At 42.9% G+C, this 20815-nt stretch overlaps 1 protein-coding gene across 18 annotated transcripts in view; it reads left to right on the top strand.

The window, feature by feature from the left end:
- MARK2 (microtubule affinity regulating kinase 2) overlaps positions 1-20815 on the top strand; it is a 668807-nt gene that overhangs the window by 637927 nt on the left and 10065 nt on the right. For 14 of the 18 annotated variants that reach the window (XM_078660536.1, XM_078660526.1, XM_078660525.1 and 11 more), the window contains one exon: positions 2535-2579. The exons of the other annotated variants lie outside the window; for them this stretch is intronic. In XM_078660536.1, the coding sequence (XP_078516662.1) occupies positions 2535-2579 (45 nt within the window). The remainder of the gene's footprint in view (positions 1-2534; positions 2580-20815) is intronic. 18 annotated transcript variants of the gene reach the window in all.

Genomic DNA, 20815 nt, shown 5'->3' on the forward strand with positions numbered 1-20815 from the left:
ATCAATACCTCGTTGGCCCAAACAATACAGAATGGCTAAGATCCAGCCAAGTATGTGATGTGTGCTGGCCTGGTCACCACAAACTACATAGAAAGAGCTACTGGCACTAGTATCACTCTTAGATGAGAGCAACTAGGTTTTGAGGAGACCTGCAGGTGCCCTTGATGGAAAGGCCCTTATATGGGTTCAGATTGTTTGTAGAGCAGTCTGCTTTGGCTGTGAAAAGATTTTAGTGTAGCCACAGCACAATCTTTTGAACTATTTTCTCCTGCCAAGCAGTTTCACCAACAGTACCGAAAATGTTGAGACTATTTTAGAGAGATGGCTTTCAGGCAAATGCAGGCCTCCCAACCTGTGCTACAGCAGCAAAACCCTCCTTTGTAGGTAGAATCAGTCGCAGCAGCAGACTGCTTCCTCCCTGGCTGGAGATCCAATCTCATGAGAGGTGTGTGTGTGGGGCAGTTGTTTCATAGGGGCTGAGCATCCCATCACCCACACTAGAGTGATATGGGGGATCACAGCCTTTTGTTCAAGGGTGCTGTTGAGAGGGTGGCAAACTCAGTAGAGGGGGGTGGGGGGAGAGTGCTATTGGCGCTACTTCCTTGTGCCGAAGAAAGACCAGCCCCTGGTTTTAACTCCACCTCCAGCTTTTGGATGCCTCTTTAAAGAAATTGAGATTCTAAATGCTTTCTCTGTTTGATTCTGTCAGCTCAAGACCTAGGAGACCTAATGGTTGCCCTTGACTTGCATGATGCATAGCTCATATATCCTTCCTGTAGCACCACCGGTGCTAGCCGCTGTATGAGGTGCAAAATGGGACACTACTAATTTGTCTTCCTGCCATTTGTCCTTACCATGAACCCTTGCATGTTCATGAAAGGGATGGTGGCGGTCACAGCTCATCTTTGAAGGTCGGGCTACATATATTCTCTGTTCTCAACGTCTCTTCTCAAGCCGGCTAGCTGCAGATGGCTGACCTCCTGACATCATTGGGGTTTACTATTAATAAGCCAAAGTCCCTCTGAGCCCCAGACTATGCCCATGACCCAATTTTTTTGTGTACCTGGTTTAGGTTGACGGACAAAGTGCCCCTATCTACACTCGCACTGTGGATTCACATTTAATATCCTGTCTATCTATTACAGTTAGCATCTTAGCCCAAGGGTCAGTGCCAATTAACTCCATGCAAAAGGAGAAACGTTTATGAATCACAGCTTTCTTGTCTTTTTTTGGTTGGGAAGGAGTCCTGGGTGGAGTTTGCGGAGTGCTGCTAGGCGGAACTCCACACAGTGCCGAAAAAATTCTGCAGTGCTTTGCGGAGTTCCGTAAGCAACATAGTGCATTGAGTCGCTCTGCTTTTAAGCAACAGGAGTTTGTCCTGCACTGTAAAATCAGCATGAATGGCACCACATACAGCGCAAAAGGGCGCTGCTTCTTTCTGACGATAGAGTAGATGTCCTACTCGAGCAGCAGCATCCTCAACGCGAGCAGCAGGTTTCTCAACGCAAGCGGTAGCGACCTGTCGCGACAGCCTGCATTGAGAAATCTTGCAGGGAAGTGGTCTAGAGTATGATTTTCCTCACTCATAGTAGCCAACTTAACTTTGGCGAGCTCTGAGCCGCTTCCTGGAGGGAATCCGGCGCTCTACGCAGAGTGGGCAGAAATCCACGAACTTTGCCGGCAGAACGGAGTTCACAGCCCACCCCTATTGGGGAGCTGAGGATGTTAAATCTTTTTCAGTAATTTTGTTGTTGTGTTTTGCATACTCTTGAAAAATACTGATTGGGAAAAATCAAAAATGATAGTGTTTGGTGACTGAGATGTACTCTGAGAAACAAATGGCCTATTAGCTTGTATGATTTTCTTCGGATTACCTCCAACACTTTACTGTAAACTTGCGTGACTTGCTTCATCATTACCTGGAGCATGAGTTTGACTCTTGTTTCTGCCTCACTGTACCTTTGTTTCCACCAGTGCTTTTTCATACTGTGGTTAGGTAGAGTGTGAAGGTAGCATTCACGTAGGGCTAGGGAGGCTAAAAGTCCCCGGGTTTAGGTACCTCTTGGAGCTCCCTTGGACTGCACACTTCAGTATTGATACCTGCACACACATGCAGTTGCTCCTTGCTGCCACACATCCTGATTTCTCTTGTCTCTGGATCAGGATGTATGGTACTAAGGAGACATTCCATAAGGTTGTCAAGTATATACATCTATGTAAATCTTCTACCTGCTGTCAGAGATGCACATGCATGCATATCCATAAGAGTGTGTTTGTCTCCGTTTTAAACTAGATAAACAACAAAGCTACTGAACATTGGCTACGGATGCAGAACACCTTTTATAATGTTTTCATTCTACTAGAATTCCTTTCCATTCATCTTTCTGTTAAGTGTTGTACTTAAATTTTTCCTGTTTGAGTTCACTGGCAAGCATGCTTGGGGTATTTCCAGTCTGTGACCAACAAGAAATGTGAAATAAACAACCCTGACCACAAGCTAACAGTACACTAAACTCTCAACTCTATTTTTTGAGGAACCCGAACGAGCCAGAAGGCAAAGAGCGAGTCGAGAGCATCAGGTGAGATGGAAAGTGCGGGCAAGACCATTGCTAATCTCAAGAGGGGTGGATCTAAAACCCTCTACCTTCTGTAAACTTTCCTGTAACACACCTATCCTTAAATCTTGGCTCTCGCTCAGTCTATGGCATGCAAAGGGTTTAATGCACACTTACAAACAACTATGTTCTCTGCTGATCCTGCACATTAACATCACACTCTTGTCTGCTATGGTAATTTTCTTGATTTGCTTAGCATGGTCATATTTTTGGTGAAGTATGGGCATGGATTGTGGGAGGGAGGAGATTCTAGTATGGTATCAGCAAAGAATATGCAGACATTTAACTGCCAAGGAAATATATGGAAATGCGTACAGAGAAGCCAATTGAAAGGATCTATACACCCAGTCTGAACATTTAGGGCCATAAGGAGAAGCTTGCTAGAGACCTGTGTCTAGAAACAGAGCAGAATTAATCATTAATTACCATTTTGATGTAAACTGCTGAATCTAAGTTCATTTTGTGCTTGCGTCTTAGAGTTAATTCATGGATTTTATTAAGAAGTTTAATAGAAATAGATCTGTACTTTCTAAGGTAATAATGATGGATAAAAAAGGGTAAAGGGTTCCAAACAAGTTCAGTGAAATTGGTCTTGAGTGTCATGAGCAATAGGATAAAGAGAGCTTGATAATTATTTGTAGTTATGTGGGGCCATTAGTGGTAAGTTGTTGACCTAGGAGGTGCCATACTCAGACACTGGGAGTTTGAGCTGGCTTAGAGAGGCAGAGAATGACTTTTGCATTTTTTTAAGAGAACTTGTGAGGCGGACTGAGTGAAAACAATGTGATAAGATATGAAGTGAAAAGAGAAGGCGATATAGGAGAATATTTATGTTGAGATGTTTTGTGGCAAAGAGCCTAGGAAAACTGACCTTTATTTTTTTAACATTTAAAAAAAAAATTAAAACTGGTGAAGAATACAGCAAACTTTATTGCCCTCTTAAATGAGTCTCTGTTACTTTAAGCTTTGTGTTGACTCCAGGGAAAGCATTTCACTTCTGTGTTTTTTCCTACCTCGTTAGAGCAAAGACCTTTTAACACTGCCTGTTTTCCCACTACTGCTTTACTTTATTGTGGACGCTTTATTTACCATTTCTCACTTTCTCTAACCTGTTCCATGCTTTTAAGAAACTGTATTTCTTCTCTGTTGATTGAAAGTGTGGGCACTTTCAAATACTACTGTCAATGTTAATGCAAGATGTCGGATGAGTAAAGGCACTCATGGTGCCTCTACTGCCTTCCTTCTGGTTTTACATTGCATCTTGAAGGTGCTGCTTAAAGATGAGACCCGGGGCTATTTGAAATGTACTTGAAACGTTTGTCCATCCCAGCATTCTAAGATTTCAGAACTTTTTTCTCAAAATACACCGTCTAAAGCTTGAACAAGTCCCCTGAGGGACTCTCCTCATAAAACAAGCCAAAGGCGGATCCTGCCCCCACCTCAACCAGTCTCTGTGCCCCTCAGAAAGGTACCTGTAGTGCCTTCTACCCAACTTTATTGTTGCCAACCAAGATTCCCGTTCTAAGCTTGGCACACGCTTACAGTGTCATAGGAGACGTTGGTGCGAATAGACTCTTCTGTACTGATAGGGTAATTTTCACTTTAGGGGCCAGCTTTGCCCGTGAGTGGTTTGGCTTGCAGCCAGGGTAATGTTCCCAACTAAAGTTCCTTCAATTGGAAAGCTTCCAGGCAACAAACAGTGTTTGGTTTCAGCATCCCTTTCTCCATGGAAGCTTTGGCAGTAATGGAATAACTCTGACTTACCAGCTGGGATTGTGGACCTTGTGTATATGCCACACTTTTTGAAGCTTAAAATGTGCTTTAAATTAAAGAGCATGACCTCTTAGCCAAGACAGACAGTGAATGATACTTTATCCATGTTTTCCTACACAAGAGTCTTATTGGCTTTTCTAATGTATAGATTCTCTTCAGCAGCTCGGATGGAGTGAGACAGAGTTCTAAACTGACGACTCTTGGAATGCACGGGCAGGTTGTCAGACCTTACTTTGATATGTAGTTAGGTTTAACATAAGAGAACCCTTCAACATGAACTTTTCACCACCACTGTTTAGGCGTCCTAAAATATTTTTGGTTTAGTTAGACTTCAGGGCTATTTACTGTTTCCGTTAAAGGTGGAATTTTTAGAACACTGTCTGACATGAACAGGAGAGGCAATACAAATTGCAGAACCCAGCTTAAGTACTTCCGTTTTTCCTCTGTTGTGTGCTAACTTGCTTTCTCAAGCCTAGCAGTAAATTTCAAGGAGGCAAGTATATATTTTCTGTATGCATACACTGTCCTCAAAGGGAACCATTAACTTTAACTGCGTATCATCAGCCCTGATTGAACACCCTAACTTCTCTGGTGAATGGTAGCACATAACCATCAAGTAGTGGAGTAATAGTAGATTGCAATTCTTTCCTACACCTTAGTTTTCTCGCTATGGAGAAAGATACCCAATGCTGCCTGTTGAGAGGTATGTCAACCAGGTCTTGTAGGACTTTCTGATCTCCCAGTCCATAATCCAGCCTATCAGACATGATTTTATGTTCAAACACTAACGAAGGCAAGTGACAGATGCAGCAAAATAATGACAGCCAGTGCCTTTGGTGTATTGGCCCATTATAGTTTTCTGTCACATCAGCCAAAGCCTGTTCAGTACAGTAATTTGGCTAAGTCCAAGTTCGAAGTTGTAGGGTGGCAGTGTATGCTCTAGATAATGCTGAAGTGGCTCTTGGATGTTTCCGTCCAGAGTTTGTCCTCTGAGTAGTAGAGTGACCACTGCGTATTTTAACTGAGGTGGAGCCACCCCTCCTGCCAGTTTGATCAGATGACCAAAGGCAGGTACTAGCAATTTCCACCCTGCACCTTTTCATGGATCCAGAGTTCTACTTCCTACCAGACTGCAGACAAGAATGGGAGCCAGCACAGCCAAATGTTATGTAGGACTTCCAGCTTGAACCAAGATGGATAATGGGCTGAACACTCATTTTCCACTGGTATATCTAGAAAGATAGTTCTAGGGCTGGTATCAGAGGACAATTCAGTTTTTTGCCTAATTTTCACAATCTTTTATTCAAGGAACATCCCCGACATCCACCAAAATTTGCTCTGGGATTACTTGTGTTCAGCTGGTATGTGGAATAAGCATTTGAAACAACGTAAAAGGGTCCAACAAGCTCATCTCCCTTCTGTAGTTCTAATTTTCATCTCAAACAAGGGGTTATCCTAAACTTAACTCTTCTAATTACAGGTATCACTCATTGGTACCAACAATTGTTTACAAAATATTCTGTGTTCTCATTCACTGTTCCTGAGGAGATCATGTATTTGACAATTGTATGGAAAGATGACTAGTTAGAATCTCAACAGCTCTTTATTTAAAAGAGGAAAACAAAATTGGCTTATTATCTGACAATGACAGTTCTCTCACACAAGTTAGTTACTTTTAGTCACATGCCATCAAGCCAATCAGTGTTCTGTTTTGAGCTTCTGGACATAAGTGGCTAGAAACATTCAGGTGGTCTGAAGATTTCATATAGTCTCTTTTGTGGGAGAGCCCCCCTCTTCTCCTTAAACATTAAAATCACCCATCATCAAACCTCTGTTAAAGTAGGAATGCAATATCTTGAGTTAACCAATATGTTCATCCAGAATAGACATGCTAGATGAAACCAATCCCATTGATGGTAACCCGTGTTTGATCAGATGATGAAGGACGTTTGCACAATACAACTCATCACCCAAACCGCAATCATCGAACAAAACTACATTCTAGAGTGTCTACTGTTTGTGATTGTTAGAGATGCAGGATTGGGTAAAGAAAATTCGACACTGCCTAGCCCCTCTAAACGGGAGTTGATGCCAATAGAAAAGCATCTTCACTTCAGGGCCTTATGTTCTTTGCCCTTGCTGTCTTACACCTCCAAGAGTGCTGAACCTTGGTGCCCATACTTAAAAAAAAATTTTTTTTAACTCTGGCATCTCTCCATTTCCTCATTTGGCGCCAGAATTAATCATTAAGCCTTTTTGGGCCTCAGGTAGCCAATGTGACATCTGTGAACCATTTAACATTGACAGTCATTCAGTGTTCGTCCATATATAATCCCTGCACTGGCCAGATGGACTGACCTTAATCCATCAGTGATTTAACGAGCGATTGATAGTGCTTTCCATACCTCAAAAGTGTTCAGTCACTTCACTTCAGGCACCTCTTAAGCCAGCACCAGACTTCGCCATCCAGGCTTCTCTAGACCTGAAGAGGTCACCCCTGACAGAGCACATTACAAAATGCTGAGGCCATCACGGACGGGTGCTGTACTGTTTTTACTGTTTGTCCATATGATATTTGAGCGCTACAGAAGGTGCATATCCAGGCCTCACAGTGAATTATGGCAGCTAAGGGAAGGGTATCAGTCCATTAGATGGCATTTGCTGCAGAGTGTTGCTTTTGCCGACAAGTCTTTATATATGTATGTTTTTGATCCTAGTGTGTTACACCATCCATAAAATCATACTATCTCAAGTCGGAAAATCCTTCGACAAGTAGGCAAGATTGCTATTAAAATAACATGCAAACAGTTCTCTCAAACCCTTTCTAACAGAGTACTTGAATAACATAAGTATGTTGCTTATTGATCGAACATGACTCTTACTTTCTGGTGAAATCTGCCATGCTTCACAAAAATCTTTTTCCAACCTTAAATTGCTATCTCTTTTATATATGTGATCAGTAGTGAAACATCAGGTATAAATTACTGATGACCGAACAGCAATAGGTAAAGCACTCCATTGTTGCACCTTAAGGTCTGCTGCTACATCTTGGAATGGCATTTCTTTTACCTGGTTGCAGCCGCTGGACTCGTTGTGCCTCTGAACTCGTCTAAGGCTCTGAACTCTTCCAAGGCTTACTGCTCGCGGTACCCGCTGCGCGGGTCCCGCTTCGAGGAAGGCGGACTTTGAACATCACCGAGGGAGCTTGAGCTAGCAGGGCTGCGAGCGTGTTGCTGGCGCAGGACTACCAGTCCCAGGAGCGCCAGCAACCACCCCCAATTGGGACCTGCTGGGGCGCTCTCCCTGCCGGCTCCACCCTCGCTCCAAACTCGCACAAAAAACCTTCATTCACGCTCACTAGTGCATTTCTTTTACCTGGTTGCAGCCGCTGGACTCGTTGTGCCTCTGAACTCGTCTAAGGCTCTGAACTCTTCCAAGGCTTACTGCTCGCGGTACCCGCTGCGCGGGTCCCGCTTCGAGGAAGGCGGACTTTGAACATCACCGAGGGAGCTTGAGCTAGCAGGGCTGCGAGCGTGTTGCTGGCGCAGGACTACCAGTCCCAGGAGCGCCAGCAACCACCCCCAATTGGGACCAGCTGGGGCGCTCTCCCTGCCGGCTCCACCCTCGCTCCAAACTCGCACAAAAAAACCTTCATTCACGCTCACTAGTGTATTTCTTTTACCTGGTTGCAGCCGCTGGACTCGTTGTGCCTCTGAACTCGTCTAAGGCTCTGAACTCTTCCAAGGCTTACTGCTCGCGGTACCCGCTGCGCGGGTCCCGCTTCGAGGAAGGCGGACTTTGGACATCACCGAGGGAGCTTGAGCTAGCAGGGCTGCGAGCGTGTTGCTGGCGCAGGACTACCAGTCCCAGGAGCGCCAGCAACCACCCCCAATTGGGACCAGCTGGGGCGCTCTCCCTGCTGGCTCCTCCCCTACAGCCTAGTTAGTTTATTTGCCGCTGAAGAGTCCCGCTGCGCGGGAGGGTGCCGGGAGAAGCCCGGGACAAGGGCGGGACCGACTGAGACCGACTGAGACAGATAGAGGCTGGGCTGGGCCATTCCCCTTTAGTCTCCCATTTTTAGGTTTGTTGGAGTATTTAGTACTCTCTGCTAATCACTGTATTTTATTGTGCTTCTTATTGTTTACTGTCCCCTTAGATAAAATGACTACTAAAAAATTGAGATCCGGACGAGTGGTAGTCGGTAGAGCCTGTTCCAAAACAAAATCCAATCCCTTGCGAAACAGAAATGGGCCAGCTTTACAAGTAAAAAGTACATGCCAGCTATACTCCCTATGGGATAAGGGTAAAGATAAAGTAGATCGGGAAGAGGCCCTTATTTAAAATATTAATACAAGCACTATAAAACAGGCACAAGATTCCTCTGTTGATAAAAGAGACAGTACTTTGTCAGGTATCACTGCCCTATCCCATTCTGAAGATATAATTTATAAGAACCAAGAGCAAGATCTTGCTTCTCATCCGGAAGCCCAAAAATTGGCCACAAATGTTGTAGATCAAGGTAATCCCTCTGGTTTTCCTGTATTAGCAGTAGTCCATAATCTTCTCCCTCTTCTAAAGGATGATCAAAAAATGAACCTTGGTTCTTCTACTTCGCTACATATCCCCCCAGAGGACTATACCCTCCCTGATATAAACCTTGAGTCCCAGAAGGGTTTAGCTCAGAATCTTATTATCCGACAGGATACTATAGCTACTCCTGTGTTACATCTGTTTAGTAGTACACCTTCGAAAAACTCCGATTTTTCGACCCCTGAAATGAATTTATTCCCTAGTTCCATTCATACTCAAAATAAAGATCTCCAAAACTTATACGCTCGAGAAGATAATGTAATATCTGACTCTTTAACCTCTTTAGAGCGACTTATTTAATCTATTTTACAGCTCTTGGAAAAATTAGTGAATGGGTCAGATAATGTATTTGATACAGTAACCTTGATCTTAAAGGCATTGCTGAGTCATAATACAGGATTGGAAGATATCATCTATCCAAAAATAATTACTCCTCCGAAAGATTTAAGTAAGGAGGAAAATAGGGAAATAAAGGACAAAATAACTATTGATGTACCTATTACGTCTGATCCCCTGGCTAGGACTAATTCTGATGCTGTAGCCCCTATTAAATCTTCCATCCAAAGGAATGAGATTCCAATTAAGAATAACTGTGCTGTTCCTATTAGCCAGGAGATCACGATTTGTCCACCTATGGAGGATAATGAGTTTAACACTTTACCTCCTATTTTTCCTATTTTTATTCCCCAAACTAATAAAGAAATATTAAATCTTCCAGCTCTATCGGATAAAGTTTCTCCATTAAAAGAGAAAAAATCCGAACTAATAGTATTAAAAAAACAACGATGTAAAAAGAGAAAACCAAATCGTAGATTTTACAAAAAAAGGCAAAGGAAAATTACCTTTGAAAATGACAAAGATTCTTCTTTGAATAATTCTAACCTCGTGGATTTGGACCTTAACTTATTGCAAGTGGAAAGTCCAAAGGTTATTTCCACAGTAATACAAAAAGAATTATTATGCCATACAAACCAACAATACACTGATGTCCAGCTTAAATTTGCAAACGTTCAAAATTTAATTCCAGTTTTTGATTCTAATTCAAAGGTAATTCTTAATCCCCTGGCTATCCCATTTTCTGAAGTAGTTGCATCTGAAACCACATCTAAGACAGTGTTTAAGACTAGAGAAAATGTAGATACTCTCATTCTTGATTTTACACCCATTTTTGATCCAGATCTTATTTTAAATAGATCTGCTTTAGTTAATTGTTTTCACGAAATAGAGAGTTTAAAATTGATACAATCGCTAGATATAGATGTTGTAACATTACTAAACTCGGAAAATGGAAAGATAGCACAAGTAAAATTCTACTCTAAATTGGTAATAAATCACATTTTACAATGGGCAGAAGAATTTCAAATAAGAGGAATCGATGTCGACCCTTTCATACCGGTTAAATTAGAAAGTCAAAGATGCCATAACATGTTAATCTATCAAGGCACAAATGTATATCCCTCAGGCAGTCTCCCTGTAACGACTGAAGAGCTAAAAATATGTATATCAAAAAATAAGCGACTGGTGACAGTAAATAATCCGCTTCCCTTAAAACAAACTAGGGTAAAAGACGCTGATTTGGAGTGGAGTTGGCTACCTGCCATTCTGTCAGATAAATCTGGTCTTACATCTAGAATACATTCAGATTTTTAGCGATAATTTAAAAATAATATCATGGAACATTGCTGGATTAACCCAGAGTATCGAAAAGTTGCTATTTTTATACTCTTTAGATGCAGATATCTGCTTACAGGAAACCTGGCTAGTAGGGAACTTCCCGGTTGTAAAAGATTATTACGTGTTGGAGAGTAATGCTACTCCCTCTACAAGAGGTCGTGCGAAGGGTGGGCTTGCTTGCCTTTTGTCAAACAAAGTAAAATGGAATTATACTCATTTCGTAGATTCAAATAAATTATTTCAGGCAATCACCTTAATAAATTTTGCAAATGATGGCCCTAATAAATCAGTTATAATAATAAACTCTTATTTACCTCCTGACCTAAATTACAATCATGGAATTAAGAAGATCTGTTCCTTTATACTCAATCTACAGGAATCTATTCCCCCCCCCCCCCTCCATCTTACTAGTGGGTGACTTAAATGGCAAAATATCTAACGGTGCCTTAGAGCTATTTAGAAATAAAGTAAAGGAGGAAATGTTTCAGATACCCAAAGCAATATTTCCAAAGAACAGTAAAACAAATAAAAGAGGGAAATTAATCCTGGAGAGTTTAGCCGAGGTAGATTGTATCATTGTCAATGGAAGGTTCCCCTTTGATAGCCCTGCTCATCTAACACATAAATCAGGGAATAGTGGTTCGATTCTGGATTATGTAATAGTGGACAGTACTTTTTTTAGCTCTTTGAAGGATTTATCTGTACTTGTTACTGATCTTAGTGATCATAATGTTTTAACTATAAAATTGAATGTAACATCTCCTCAAAGAGACTCATGGAATATCGGGGATGATCTATTGAATCTCAATATTAAAAAAAGGAAATGTTACTGGAATTCAGGGACTATTGGAAACTTGACCAATATATTAGAACACACAGTAAATAACTTAACTTTATGGGAAGGTAGAGAGCTATTCTGCTTAGTGTCTCTTTTACAAACCTTAAAATTAAAAGCTCAAAAGTCACTATCAGTTAAGATAATTCCTAAAATCCCCCCTGATCTTCGTTATTTAAATAAAGAAATAAATAAGTTGGTCAGGGCCCAATATCTCTCCCCCATTCCAGAACGTAGACAAAGAATTTCACTTTTGAGAAGAAGAAAAAGATTGAAGGTTAGATTAAAATGTGAGAAAGAAGACGTTCTTTGGATTAAACTTCGTGAAGCATCTAAGAGTGGGCAGTCAAAGACCTTTTGGTCATTAATTGGGGAGGGATGTGGGGTAAGATCCAAACCTTCTCCGATATCTATAAATGAGCAGACTTGGGTCGATTTTATCCAGCACCTTTATAGCAGTAATAGTGAGATGTTTGAATCCAGTACTCTGCAGGAAGACTTATTCCCGTATGATCCCCCCTCTGAATTAGAAATCGTTGCTGCAATTAAAGCTTTGCGCTCCTCTGGTGCATTAGGCCCAGATGAAATTCCTATTTCAGTATTAAAAACTCATAGTACCCTATGGGGGAAAATCTTATATCCAGTCTTTAAAGTTTGTTATACCAATGGCATCGTTCCGTATTCTTGGAAAGGGAGTTTGTTAATCCCTATCTATAAAAAGGGAGCTAGAGATTTACCCCAAAATTATAGACAAATAGCCCTCTTAGATGCCATAGGTAAGGTTTTTACTAAATGTTTATTGAATTCTTTAAATGTCTGGGTGTCTATGTCTGCAATACTCCCACTAGAGCAGACTGGTTTTAGAAAACAACATGGTACTTTGGATAATCTCACTACTCTTCAAATTTTGATCGAAAAATATGTTACAGTCCGTAGAGGAGGTGTCTATGGGGCTTTCTTTGACTTCTCTACGGCCTTCGATAAGGTGGACAGATCTCTGTTATGGAGTAAATTGATTAAATTAGGGATGCCCCCCAGCTTATTAAAACTAGTTATCGCACTTCACACAGACACTTGGTGCAGAGTTCTAATGGGTGGTGAGAGAGGACTATCCAGGATAATATCTACAAACAATGGACTAAAACAGGGCTGCCTACTGGCGCCCCTGTTATTCTCCTTGTATATTGCTGACCTCCCCAAAACCCTATTATCTTGTAGCAATGGTATTGCACCTGTATTAGGGAGATCTCCCATCACGTGCTTAATGTACGCAGATGACATCTTAATTCTGGATCTTACCCCAAAGGGCTTGAATTGTCGTTTAAAAGCTCTGTTCTCCTACTCCGAGGCTCATTTTAAAAAAATAAATATTTCAAAAAGTAAAATAATGTGCTTTTGTGGAAGGAGAAAATCCAAATACGATAATTATCACTGGACCGTTGGGGATGAAAGACTAGAAGTAGTCAAATCCTATCCCTTTCTTGGGAAGATAGTTACGAGTAATTTAAACGAAAAAACCCATACTGAGAACAATACTAGGAAAGCTCTTGCACAAGGGAAGAGTCTCATTTCTCTGTATAAAGCGACAGGTAGGAGGCATTTTTCCATATTGCTCGAGGTTTTCCGAGCAAAAATCCCTGCATCCCTAATCTACGGACTAGAAATAGTGGATATGGCATGCTGGAATTTTTTGGATTCTACCGAAGGAAAAATTCTACGTAATTTAGCCTCTGTAAATACTGCAAATTCTACGTCTTCGTTAAGACAAGAATTTGGCCTGCGCAGTTCAAGGTCTCAGGCAGTTGCGAGTGTGGTGCGTTGGGTTTTTAATATAGCTGGAGGAATGCCTGGCACCCTGAGGTACCTAATAAAAAATGAGTTGCTGGGTTCCTTTAATGCTTATTCCTCAATTGTAAGAAATTTCAGACAGGCGATTACCTTATTACAGCTAGATGAACAAAGTCTCTTTACATTATCTACAGCCCAATTAAAGTTAGCCCTAAAGACTGCGTCTTGGGAGTTGAGTTTCAGAGTAGACAGTAGGACCAGTAAAGCAAAGAGAGGAATGTTCACTATAGGTAATTCTTGTGAAATTAAAAAACTTCAGCCATATCTATGTTGGAATCTCCCTCATGGAGTTAGGCGATTTATCCTTTTGCTAAGATATAATCTACTCCCTTTGAACTGTCTATTATCCAAATGGCATGGTGGCTCAAATATTTGTGATCTTTGTGATTTAAATTCTCAAGATCTATACCATGTTGTTTTTGTTTGTCCTGCTCTTATGGCACATAGGCGCAAATGGTTAAAACCCTTGTGCCTTCAATTGGGTATTTTTACTGCTTTTGACTTTATTGCAGCAATGTTTAATCCCCCAAACAAAATGTTTTGTTTTAAATTGTTTTATTTCTTTAAATGCTTTTTAACATTATATTGATATTTTGATTCATTTTTATGTAATTTTATTTTCTTTTTTCTGTTAAACTGTTATGTGGATCTCAACAGAGTTCCGTTATCATAAATAAAATAAATTGGAAATTGGAATTGAATGGCATGTAAGGAGTTGAAGGAATGGCATTGTAATAATCTGTAATTCAACCCTCCTCTTAAAAAAGGGATGGGCGTGGATGGTATTCACTTGTGAATTCTGATGAATACTTCTCACAGAATCCTCGCCTTAACCCCTTCGACGCTCATGACGAGCTGGGCTCGTCATGAGGTAGCCTCCCAGCACGCTCATGACGAGCCCAGCTCGTCATGAATAATGGGTTTTTTAAAACATGAGCACAGGAGGGGAATTTCGCTAGCGCTCATGTGGTTAATATCCTTCAGGTGCTACTCTGGATCAGTAATCATTTCCCCACAGCAGTGGCTCTCCAGTGCTGCCTTGTGCCCTCAGCCGCAACTCTGCCCACTTCAAGATGCCATCTGGTGTTTGGGCTTCCAAATTCATGTTTTTCCAGGTCTTCATGTGGGTGCCTTTGTGCTTCACTTAATTAAATCCTCAGCTTTCAGCGCCGACTAGGTGAAATGCCTCCTCCTATGACTTCTGGATTTTAACATTGTCTAAGATGCAGCAGTCAGACCTGCACATTATTTGAAGAAGTTGTCCAGGTTTCAAACACAAATCCACAGCCTGATGTTTTTGTACAGTGATGCACCCCAAGGACACCAAAGAGTGATAGGCCAGACTGTTTTTAATGTTATGTGTATTTGTGTAGGGTGCAGCTCCCCAGTAACAGTATCCAGGCACATGGGGATAAACCAATGTGGTCACCCCCTATTAGATAAGTCTTCAGGCTAGGAACACTCTCCTGTGAGGTCTTCCCTTGAGGAACAGAAAAATCATATAAGTCTTATTCTCCTAGGAAACTGTTCTTCTCTGTCGGCCATTCATAGTCCTTGTGTCATTTGCTGATGCTGGGCTCTTCCTCATCAAAGCTGATTCTAACATTGAAGAAAATGATGCCGGAAATCTGTACAGAATTGGCCGTCCCCTTGCAGATCGATGCTTTGCAGCAAGCCATGTTGGATCCCTTCAAGGGGGCACCATTTTCCTTTGGAACACTCCCCATAGGCTGGCCACGTTGGTGGGTTTAGCAGTTCCAGTAGTTCCAGCCCTAAGACAGTCTGACTCTTCAGTTCCACACGTTCTATCCTTGGTGCTGCTTCCAATAAATCCAATGTTTGCTTTGTTCGCCGTAAGTTGGCAGAGTATGCCCAGACATGGGTCCCCTGCTCACTTTGCCACTGGATTCAAGCTAGCCTGGCTGATGAGGGGTGTTACCCCAAAACAGGTCCCAGGATGCTTGTTTCCGGTCCAGGGAAGAACTGGCTTGGCACTTCGGGCTGGATTGTTCCCATGAGGAACAGGGTCAAGACTGATTTGCATATGGCTAGGTCTGGACTGGAGTGGTGAAATGAGCTAAAAAACAATGATAGATTCAACCCAGATCTGTGACTGTGGGTGAGTGTCTGAAAAGTTTCAGAGCTCTGTCCATAGTCTCCTTGTGTTTGTTTAGTCCGACAAAGCCAATGCATGTCAGATTGGCTCCTCTACCAACACTGCCCTTGAAGCTGCTGTCTAAGTCGGCTAACATCATCCAAGTGTCAAAAGAAAAATCTCTGGCTTGATTTGATGATAAATCTTTGGCCCATATGGAAGAACTCTTCAGAACAGACTCCTATGTGCTTGCTATGCCCAACAAAGACTGGCCCTACAGCGGAGGCTGAATGTCGGTCTCCTTCCCTTTCACAACACAGATGGTACTGTAAACACAAGAGGTCTGGATGTATCTCCAAAGAGGGGACATTCCTTGCCACTCGGGCCTTCTTACAGAGGAGGGCTCTCTTTTCACTTCAGTGGTACAAAAACCAGCTTAAGTGGTGTAATTCACTTGTTCATGGCATGTGTAGCTCTAGATACACATGCTCTGCATACACCTGCCATCTAGTGTTGGGCTTGGACGTGTGCAACTTGTTTTTCTTCAAACAAGTATTTCAAGTCACTAGTTAAAGTGACCCCTCCTATTACTGGTATACACATGGGTATCGGCTCCATTGTTGTTTTGTTTTTCTCCACAGTCTATTTTGGTGACCACCGAGCTCCAAGTCGACGCCTCATGGTGATAGTCTTTGGGGCCCATTTGGATTCTCCAGACTGGTTGGTTAATCAAGCACTGTTTTGGCTTTGTTGCGACCCTCGTCTGGTTTGCAACCGGGGTCTATTTGATGCTCCTTCCGAAGCTTCTACCCCTTTTGGGGCCTACACCATTGTATCTTCCCTGAGTGTTCAATCTGTCATACAAAGGACTCCATTACAGAACTGTCCACAGTGTCAAGTGAAGTATCCCCAGACAGACCTCCACCTGGTTTGCAACATCTGTCTGACCCTGGAATGTGACTAGGCCTCCTGCTCCACCTGCCTCACTTCTCGAAACAGACACTGTTGTCCTCATGATAGACGCTGCGCTGAATGATCTGTGGCATAGGTGCAGCGAGATGGCACCTCCGACCTCTTCGGGGATTTGGACGTCAAGTAGGAACCACGTCTAGAGACCTAGGACGAGCAGCCTCTGTTTTTCAGCCCCAAGCCCAGCTCTCACTCTGAATCCAAGAACGAGGTACCTCACTCTCTCCAGGTCCAGCCAAAGACATCCACCGTGAGTATGCAATTGCTCCCTCCTCCTCCTGCCCATCACTGAGCTGAGACTGAGCAGTGCTCTCGAGAGGGTCGAGCATCAAGCTCTGGGCATCAAGCTCTGGACCCAGCATCAGACTTCCTGTCCGCCACAGTCTGAGGGCAATGATCTGTACTGAAAACGTGCCTCAGATCCAACACCGAAACAGCTGCAAAAAATCAGGTTTCTGGCACAGTCCGCACCTTTGCTGCCCACATTAAAAACACCCTTTAAACAGCGCTTCCAGGTTACCACACCTCAGTCTATGGACAATGCTCTATGGATGAACTAGTTGGATGTTTGCCTACTCTTTCTGTCCTTCCCACTCCTTCATTCGTGGTTAAAAAGCTTTGGCAGACATCCCTCACTTTCATCCTGGTTTGGCACACATGGGCCAAACAACCCTGGTTCTCCACCCTGCTAAACCACCTATCCTTAGTGCCCACGAGAAGCTACCCAACCGGCCAGACCTTCTTACCCAGAACCATGGCACAGTCAGACATCCGAATACCAGGCAGCTCAATCCTGCTCTTTGACTCCTGAAGTCCTAGAATTTGGTGACCTTGCCTCCTTAGTGTATGACCATCCTCAAGGAGGCCTACAGAACCACAACGTGGGCTTGCTATGCAGCCAAATGAACAGGATGTGTCCATTACTGTCTTCCCCAAACACATACAACCTCTCAAGCTGACTGTCTAAGACATAATCTGCTGCCTGCTTCACTTACAGACTTCTGGTCTCGCCTACACGTCTATCCGACTGCTCTTGCTGCCTAACTTTAGAATAGAGAACACACTTCATTATTCTGGGTCCCTCTCATTAAGGCCTTTATTGAAGGACTTCAACTGGTCATTCCACCCAGGGTATGCCCGGCCCCTCTCTGGAACCTCAACATCATTCTCCCAAGAATCATGGGCCCTCCCTTTGAACACCTCCATTTGTTGCCTGTACAGTTTCACTCCTGAAAGTTGGCTTACCTCGTGCCATAACTTCACTCAGGTGTGTAAGTGAGCTTCAAGCATTTACCTTTCTTTAGGTGCACCCTGATAGGGTCGTCCTTAAGACAAATCTAACATTTCTCCTTAGGGTGTGGGCTTCTTTAAACCTGAATCAAACCATTTAACTTCCTGTGTTCTTCTCACATCTGGACTCTGTTGCAGAAAGGACCCTTTACACACTAGACATCACGAGGGCCCTCATGTACTCCATTGAAAGGGCAAAACCCGTTCGCAAAACTCTGCAGCTCTTTGTTTCATTCACAAAACAATGCAAGAAAGCATACCCTGTCTCCAATGCATTCTAACAATGGAGCTGAAACCATGTGCATTACCAGTAATAGGAGGAGCCACTATACCTCGTCACTCAAAAGACTTCTTTGAAGAAAAGCAAGTTGCACACATCCGAGCCCAACACTAGATGGCAAGAGTATACAGAACATGCAAATCTGTAGCACGACATGCCATGAACAGATACTTACAGGGTAAGTAACATTTTCCTTCCCACTGCTAAAGCAAAATCTAACATTAGGACAGAAATCCTCCAGCCTTCCTCTGGAGATTCAGAGGCTCAGCTAGCTTTATTTAGCAGCACCATAGGAGCTTGCTGTTCCTGCCTGGGAGAAACCTTCACAAGTCCACAGAAAAATTGTTCTACAACAAGCAGACTATATGCGCCACAAATTCTTTACCTCTGGTAGCCTCACCTACCACACAGTGAACAGCACTTAACTTCTGGGCTGCTATGTGCTTGCTCATTGGAGTTGGCATTATTAACAGTTAAAAAACTTTGGATTTTTTCAAACTGTTTCTGAAGTGTGGCCTGGAACCTACCAACACCATGGCTAGATCAGTGTGCAGTCAATCTACACTGTTACACTTGAATGTGTTCCAGTGGGTTCTCCGGGATGTCTAAGCTTTCTGGAGAAAAGGTAGATAGATTCTACCCTGGAGCATTTAAAAAACAGCAATGCCATGATATGCACTGTCTTCCTTTCCTTTCCTGTCACTGTGAAAAATGTTCACCAACAGTATCAAGGTTTGAAGGCTATTGTAGGACTCAGTGATCATGTTAGGGCCAACCTTCACAGTTGGTTTGAAAGGCCCAACAATGGGCAGCAGTAGTTCTAAGGGACACCACCAACAGCAGCAGCACTTGTCACGCCATCTTCTGCTGGCTCTACTGCCTCGGAAACGTTTTGAAAACTCCCCTCGTGACAACAATGTCTAGTGGAGAGGGTATCTTATTTCTCCGACAATTGGGAGACTAACGCACCAGATTGCTGGGTCATCCGGTTAAACCACAATGGCTATACCCTGTCATTTCTGTCCTTTCCTCCAGACTGCTTTCTTCCAGCAGGAAATACTCTCCAGCAAACTTGAAGATGTAAGTTCCCAACCAGTAGAATCTTAGTGATGCCCAAGGAGGATTGGTGGTGGTGGGCGCACAGGATTTCTGTACCATAACGTCTTGGTACCTAGCATGGTTGAATGGATGGATGGATGGATGTTAACCGAGTATTCATCTCCATTTTTCTTCACTTTTTGAATTCTTTCATTCGGCAGGACAAGATAAAAATGCTGTCCGGTTGACCCTCAATGGAAGGGTTGACTTGTGTGTATGTGCACCCATACAGCCCTCACCCCTTCCAGGTAAATGTCCTGCTCACTGCTGCCATGAGGGTGCAAGATAAGGCAATAAATACAAATATGCCCTGAAATACCTATGACTCCAATCAAGCCTCACAAAAAAGTGAATGTTCCACTGTATTACGTGCCGAGAGATCCAGGAGGATCAGGGACTCCAATTCACCTGTGAGTGCTGCTCATTGGAGATTGCCTAAAGGGCAGATTTATTGCTATGTAGAGGACCAAAACCAGACTAACCAGAATTGCTACAACTGTTAGTCCCAAAAATTAAACGGCCTGAGAGTGGATAAGCCTTTCAGTCAACTTTGACGCATAGGGGAGCAAAGAGATTGAGCATTAATTGCTGAGCATTACAGGATCAAGAGAGGGTTTTAAAAGGGGGGCAATCATTGTTTGCTTCCAGGCTGTGGGGACATAGCTGGTGAAGATGGAAGAGTGCAAAGTTTGGTGATAACTATTCAGATTGGGGTGGTAGCGTTAGAGACTGTCGTGACCAGGGAAGGGTAAAAAAGCGATCGAGATTTGATGGACCTTCTAAGTCAAGTGTCTTATCAAAAGATACGAGAATGATGCGAGTTGCCTCTTTTTAGAATACTACTAGTGGGAACTTCATCCCAGAGTGACAGAAATGATCTCGAAATTGTGATGTCCAAGTTTGGGGCTCTTCACCACCGCCCTGAACAGGCAGTGACCTTGGTTTTATACTCTCCATTTTCATCTGTATGGTTCTCTGAGATAAGGGGAGATTGTGACGTGCCAGTTGGCGATGTTGTACTTACTGCTTGATGTTACAGACATCAACTTGTCTACCAGAACCTGTTCCAAAATACATTCTGGTGCATTGTGGAAACAAGTTTGTTCAGTGGTGTAAGTTGGAAGGCCAGAAGCCCTTTCAATCATGGCTTTTCGAAGTGGTACTCTTTTCTCTGTCTCTTGCCCAGCAAGGCATAGCAGTGGCTACTGTAACCGATTATTGGGCTACACTCCAGAGTTCATTCACCTCACTGACCAGCTTTCCTTCTTTATGTTGTGACTAGGGCGCCGTTTCTAAAAGATTTACTTGATTCCTCCCACTCTTTGTGTTCCTGAGTGTGATATGAATCTTTTGTACATGTTCGATATCTGCCGGTTTACCCCATGTGTATCTTTACATACTGTAGCTAAATGCTACTGACTCAAAGCTCAAGCAAGCAGTGACCAATACTTTGACAGAGCTATTTTGCATGACTTCTTTGGATAATCGGCACTACTCGATCTAACTCCCTGTATGGTTCTGCTTTGAGATTCATTCTTAAGGTGAGTAATCTGCAGGAAGAAGTATCTGTGGGAAGAAAAAGTTAACTTAGGTAAAATGTTTATGGCATATGCGGCTGCTATCTAGTGTTGGGTTAGGAAGTTTGCTGGTTGTTTTTGTTTGAAGAAGTCTCTCAAGACGCAAGATGTGGTTTGACTCCTTCTCTGGTTGTACGTTGATCATGGGCACCAACTACATATTAGATTTTT

The sequence above is a fragment of the Lissotriton helveticus genome, chromosome 9 (genome assembly GCF_964261635.1).
Source record: "Lissotriton helveticus chromosome 9, aLisHel1.1, whole genome shotgun sequence".
NCBI lineage: Eukaryota > Metazoa > Chordata > Amphibia > Caudata > Salamandridae > Lissotriton > Lissotriton helveticus.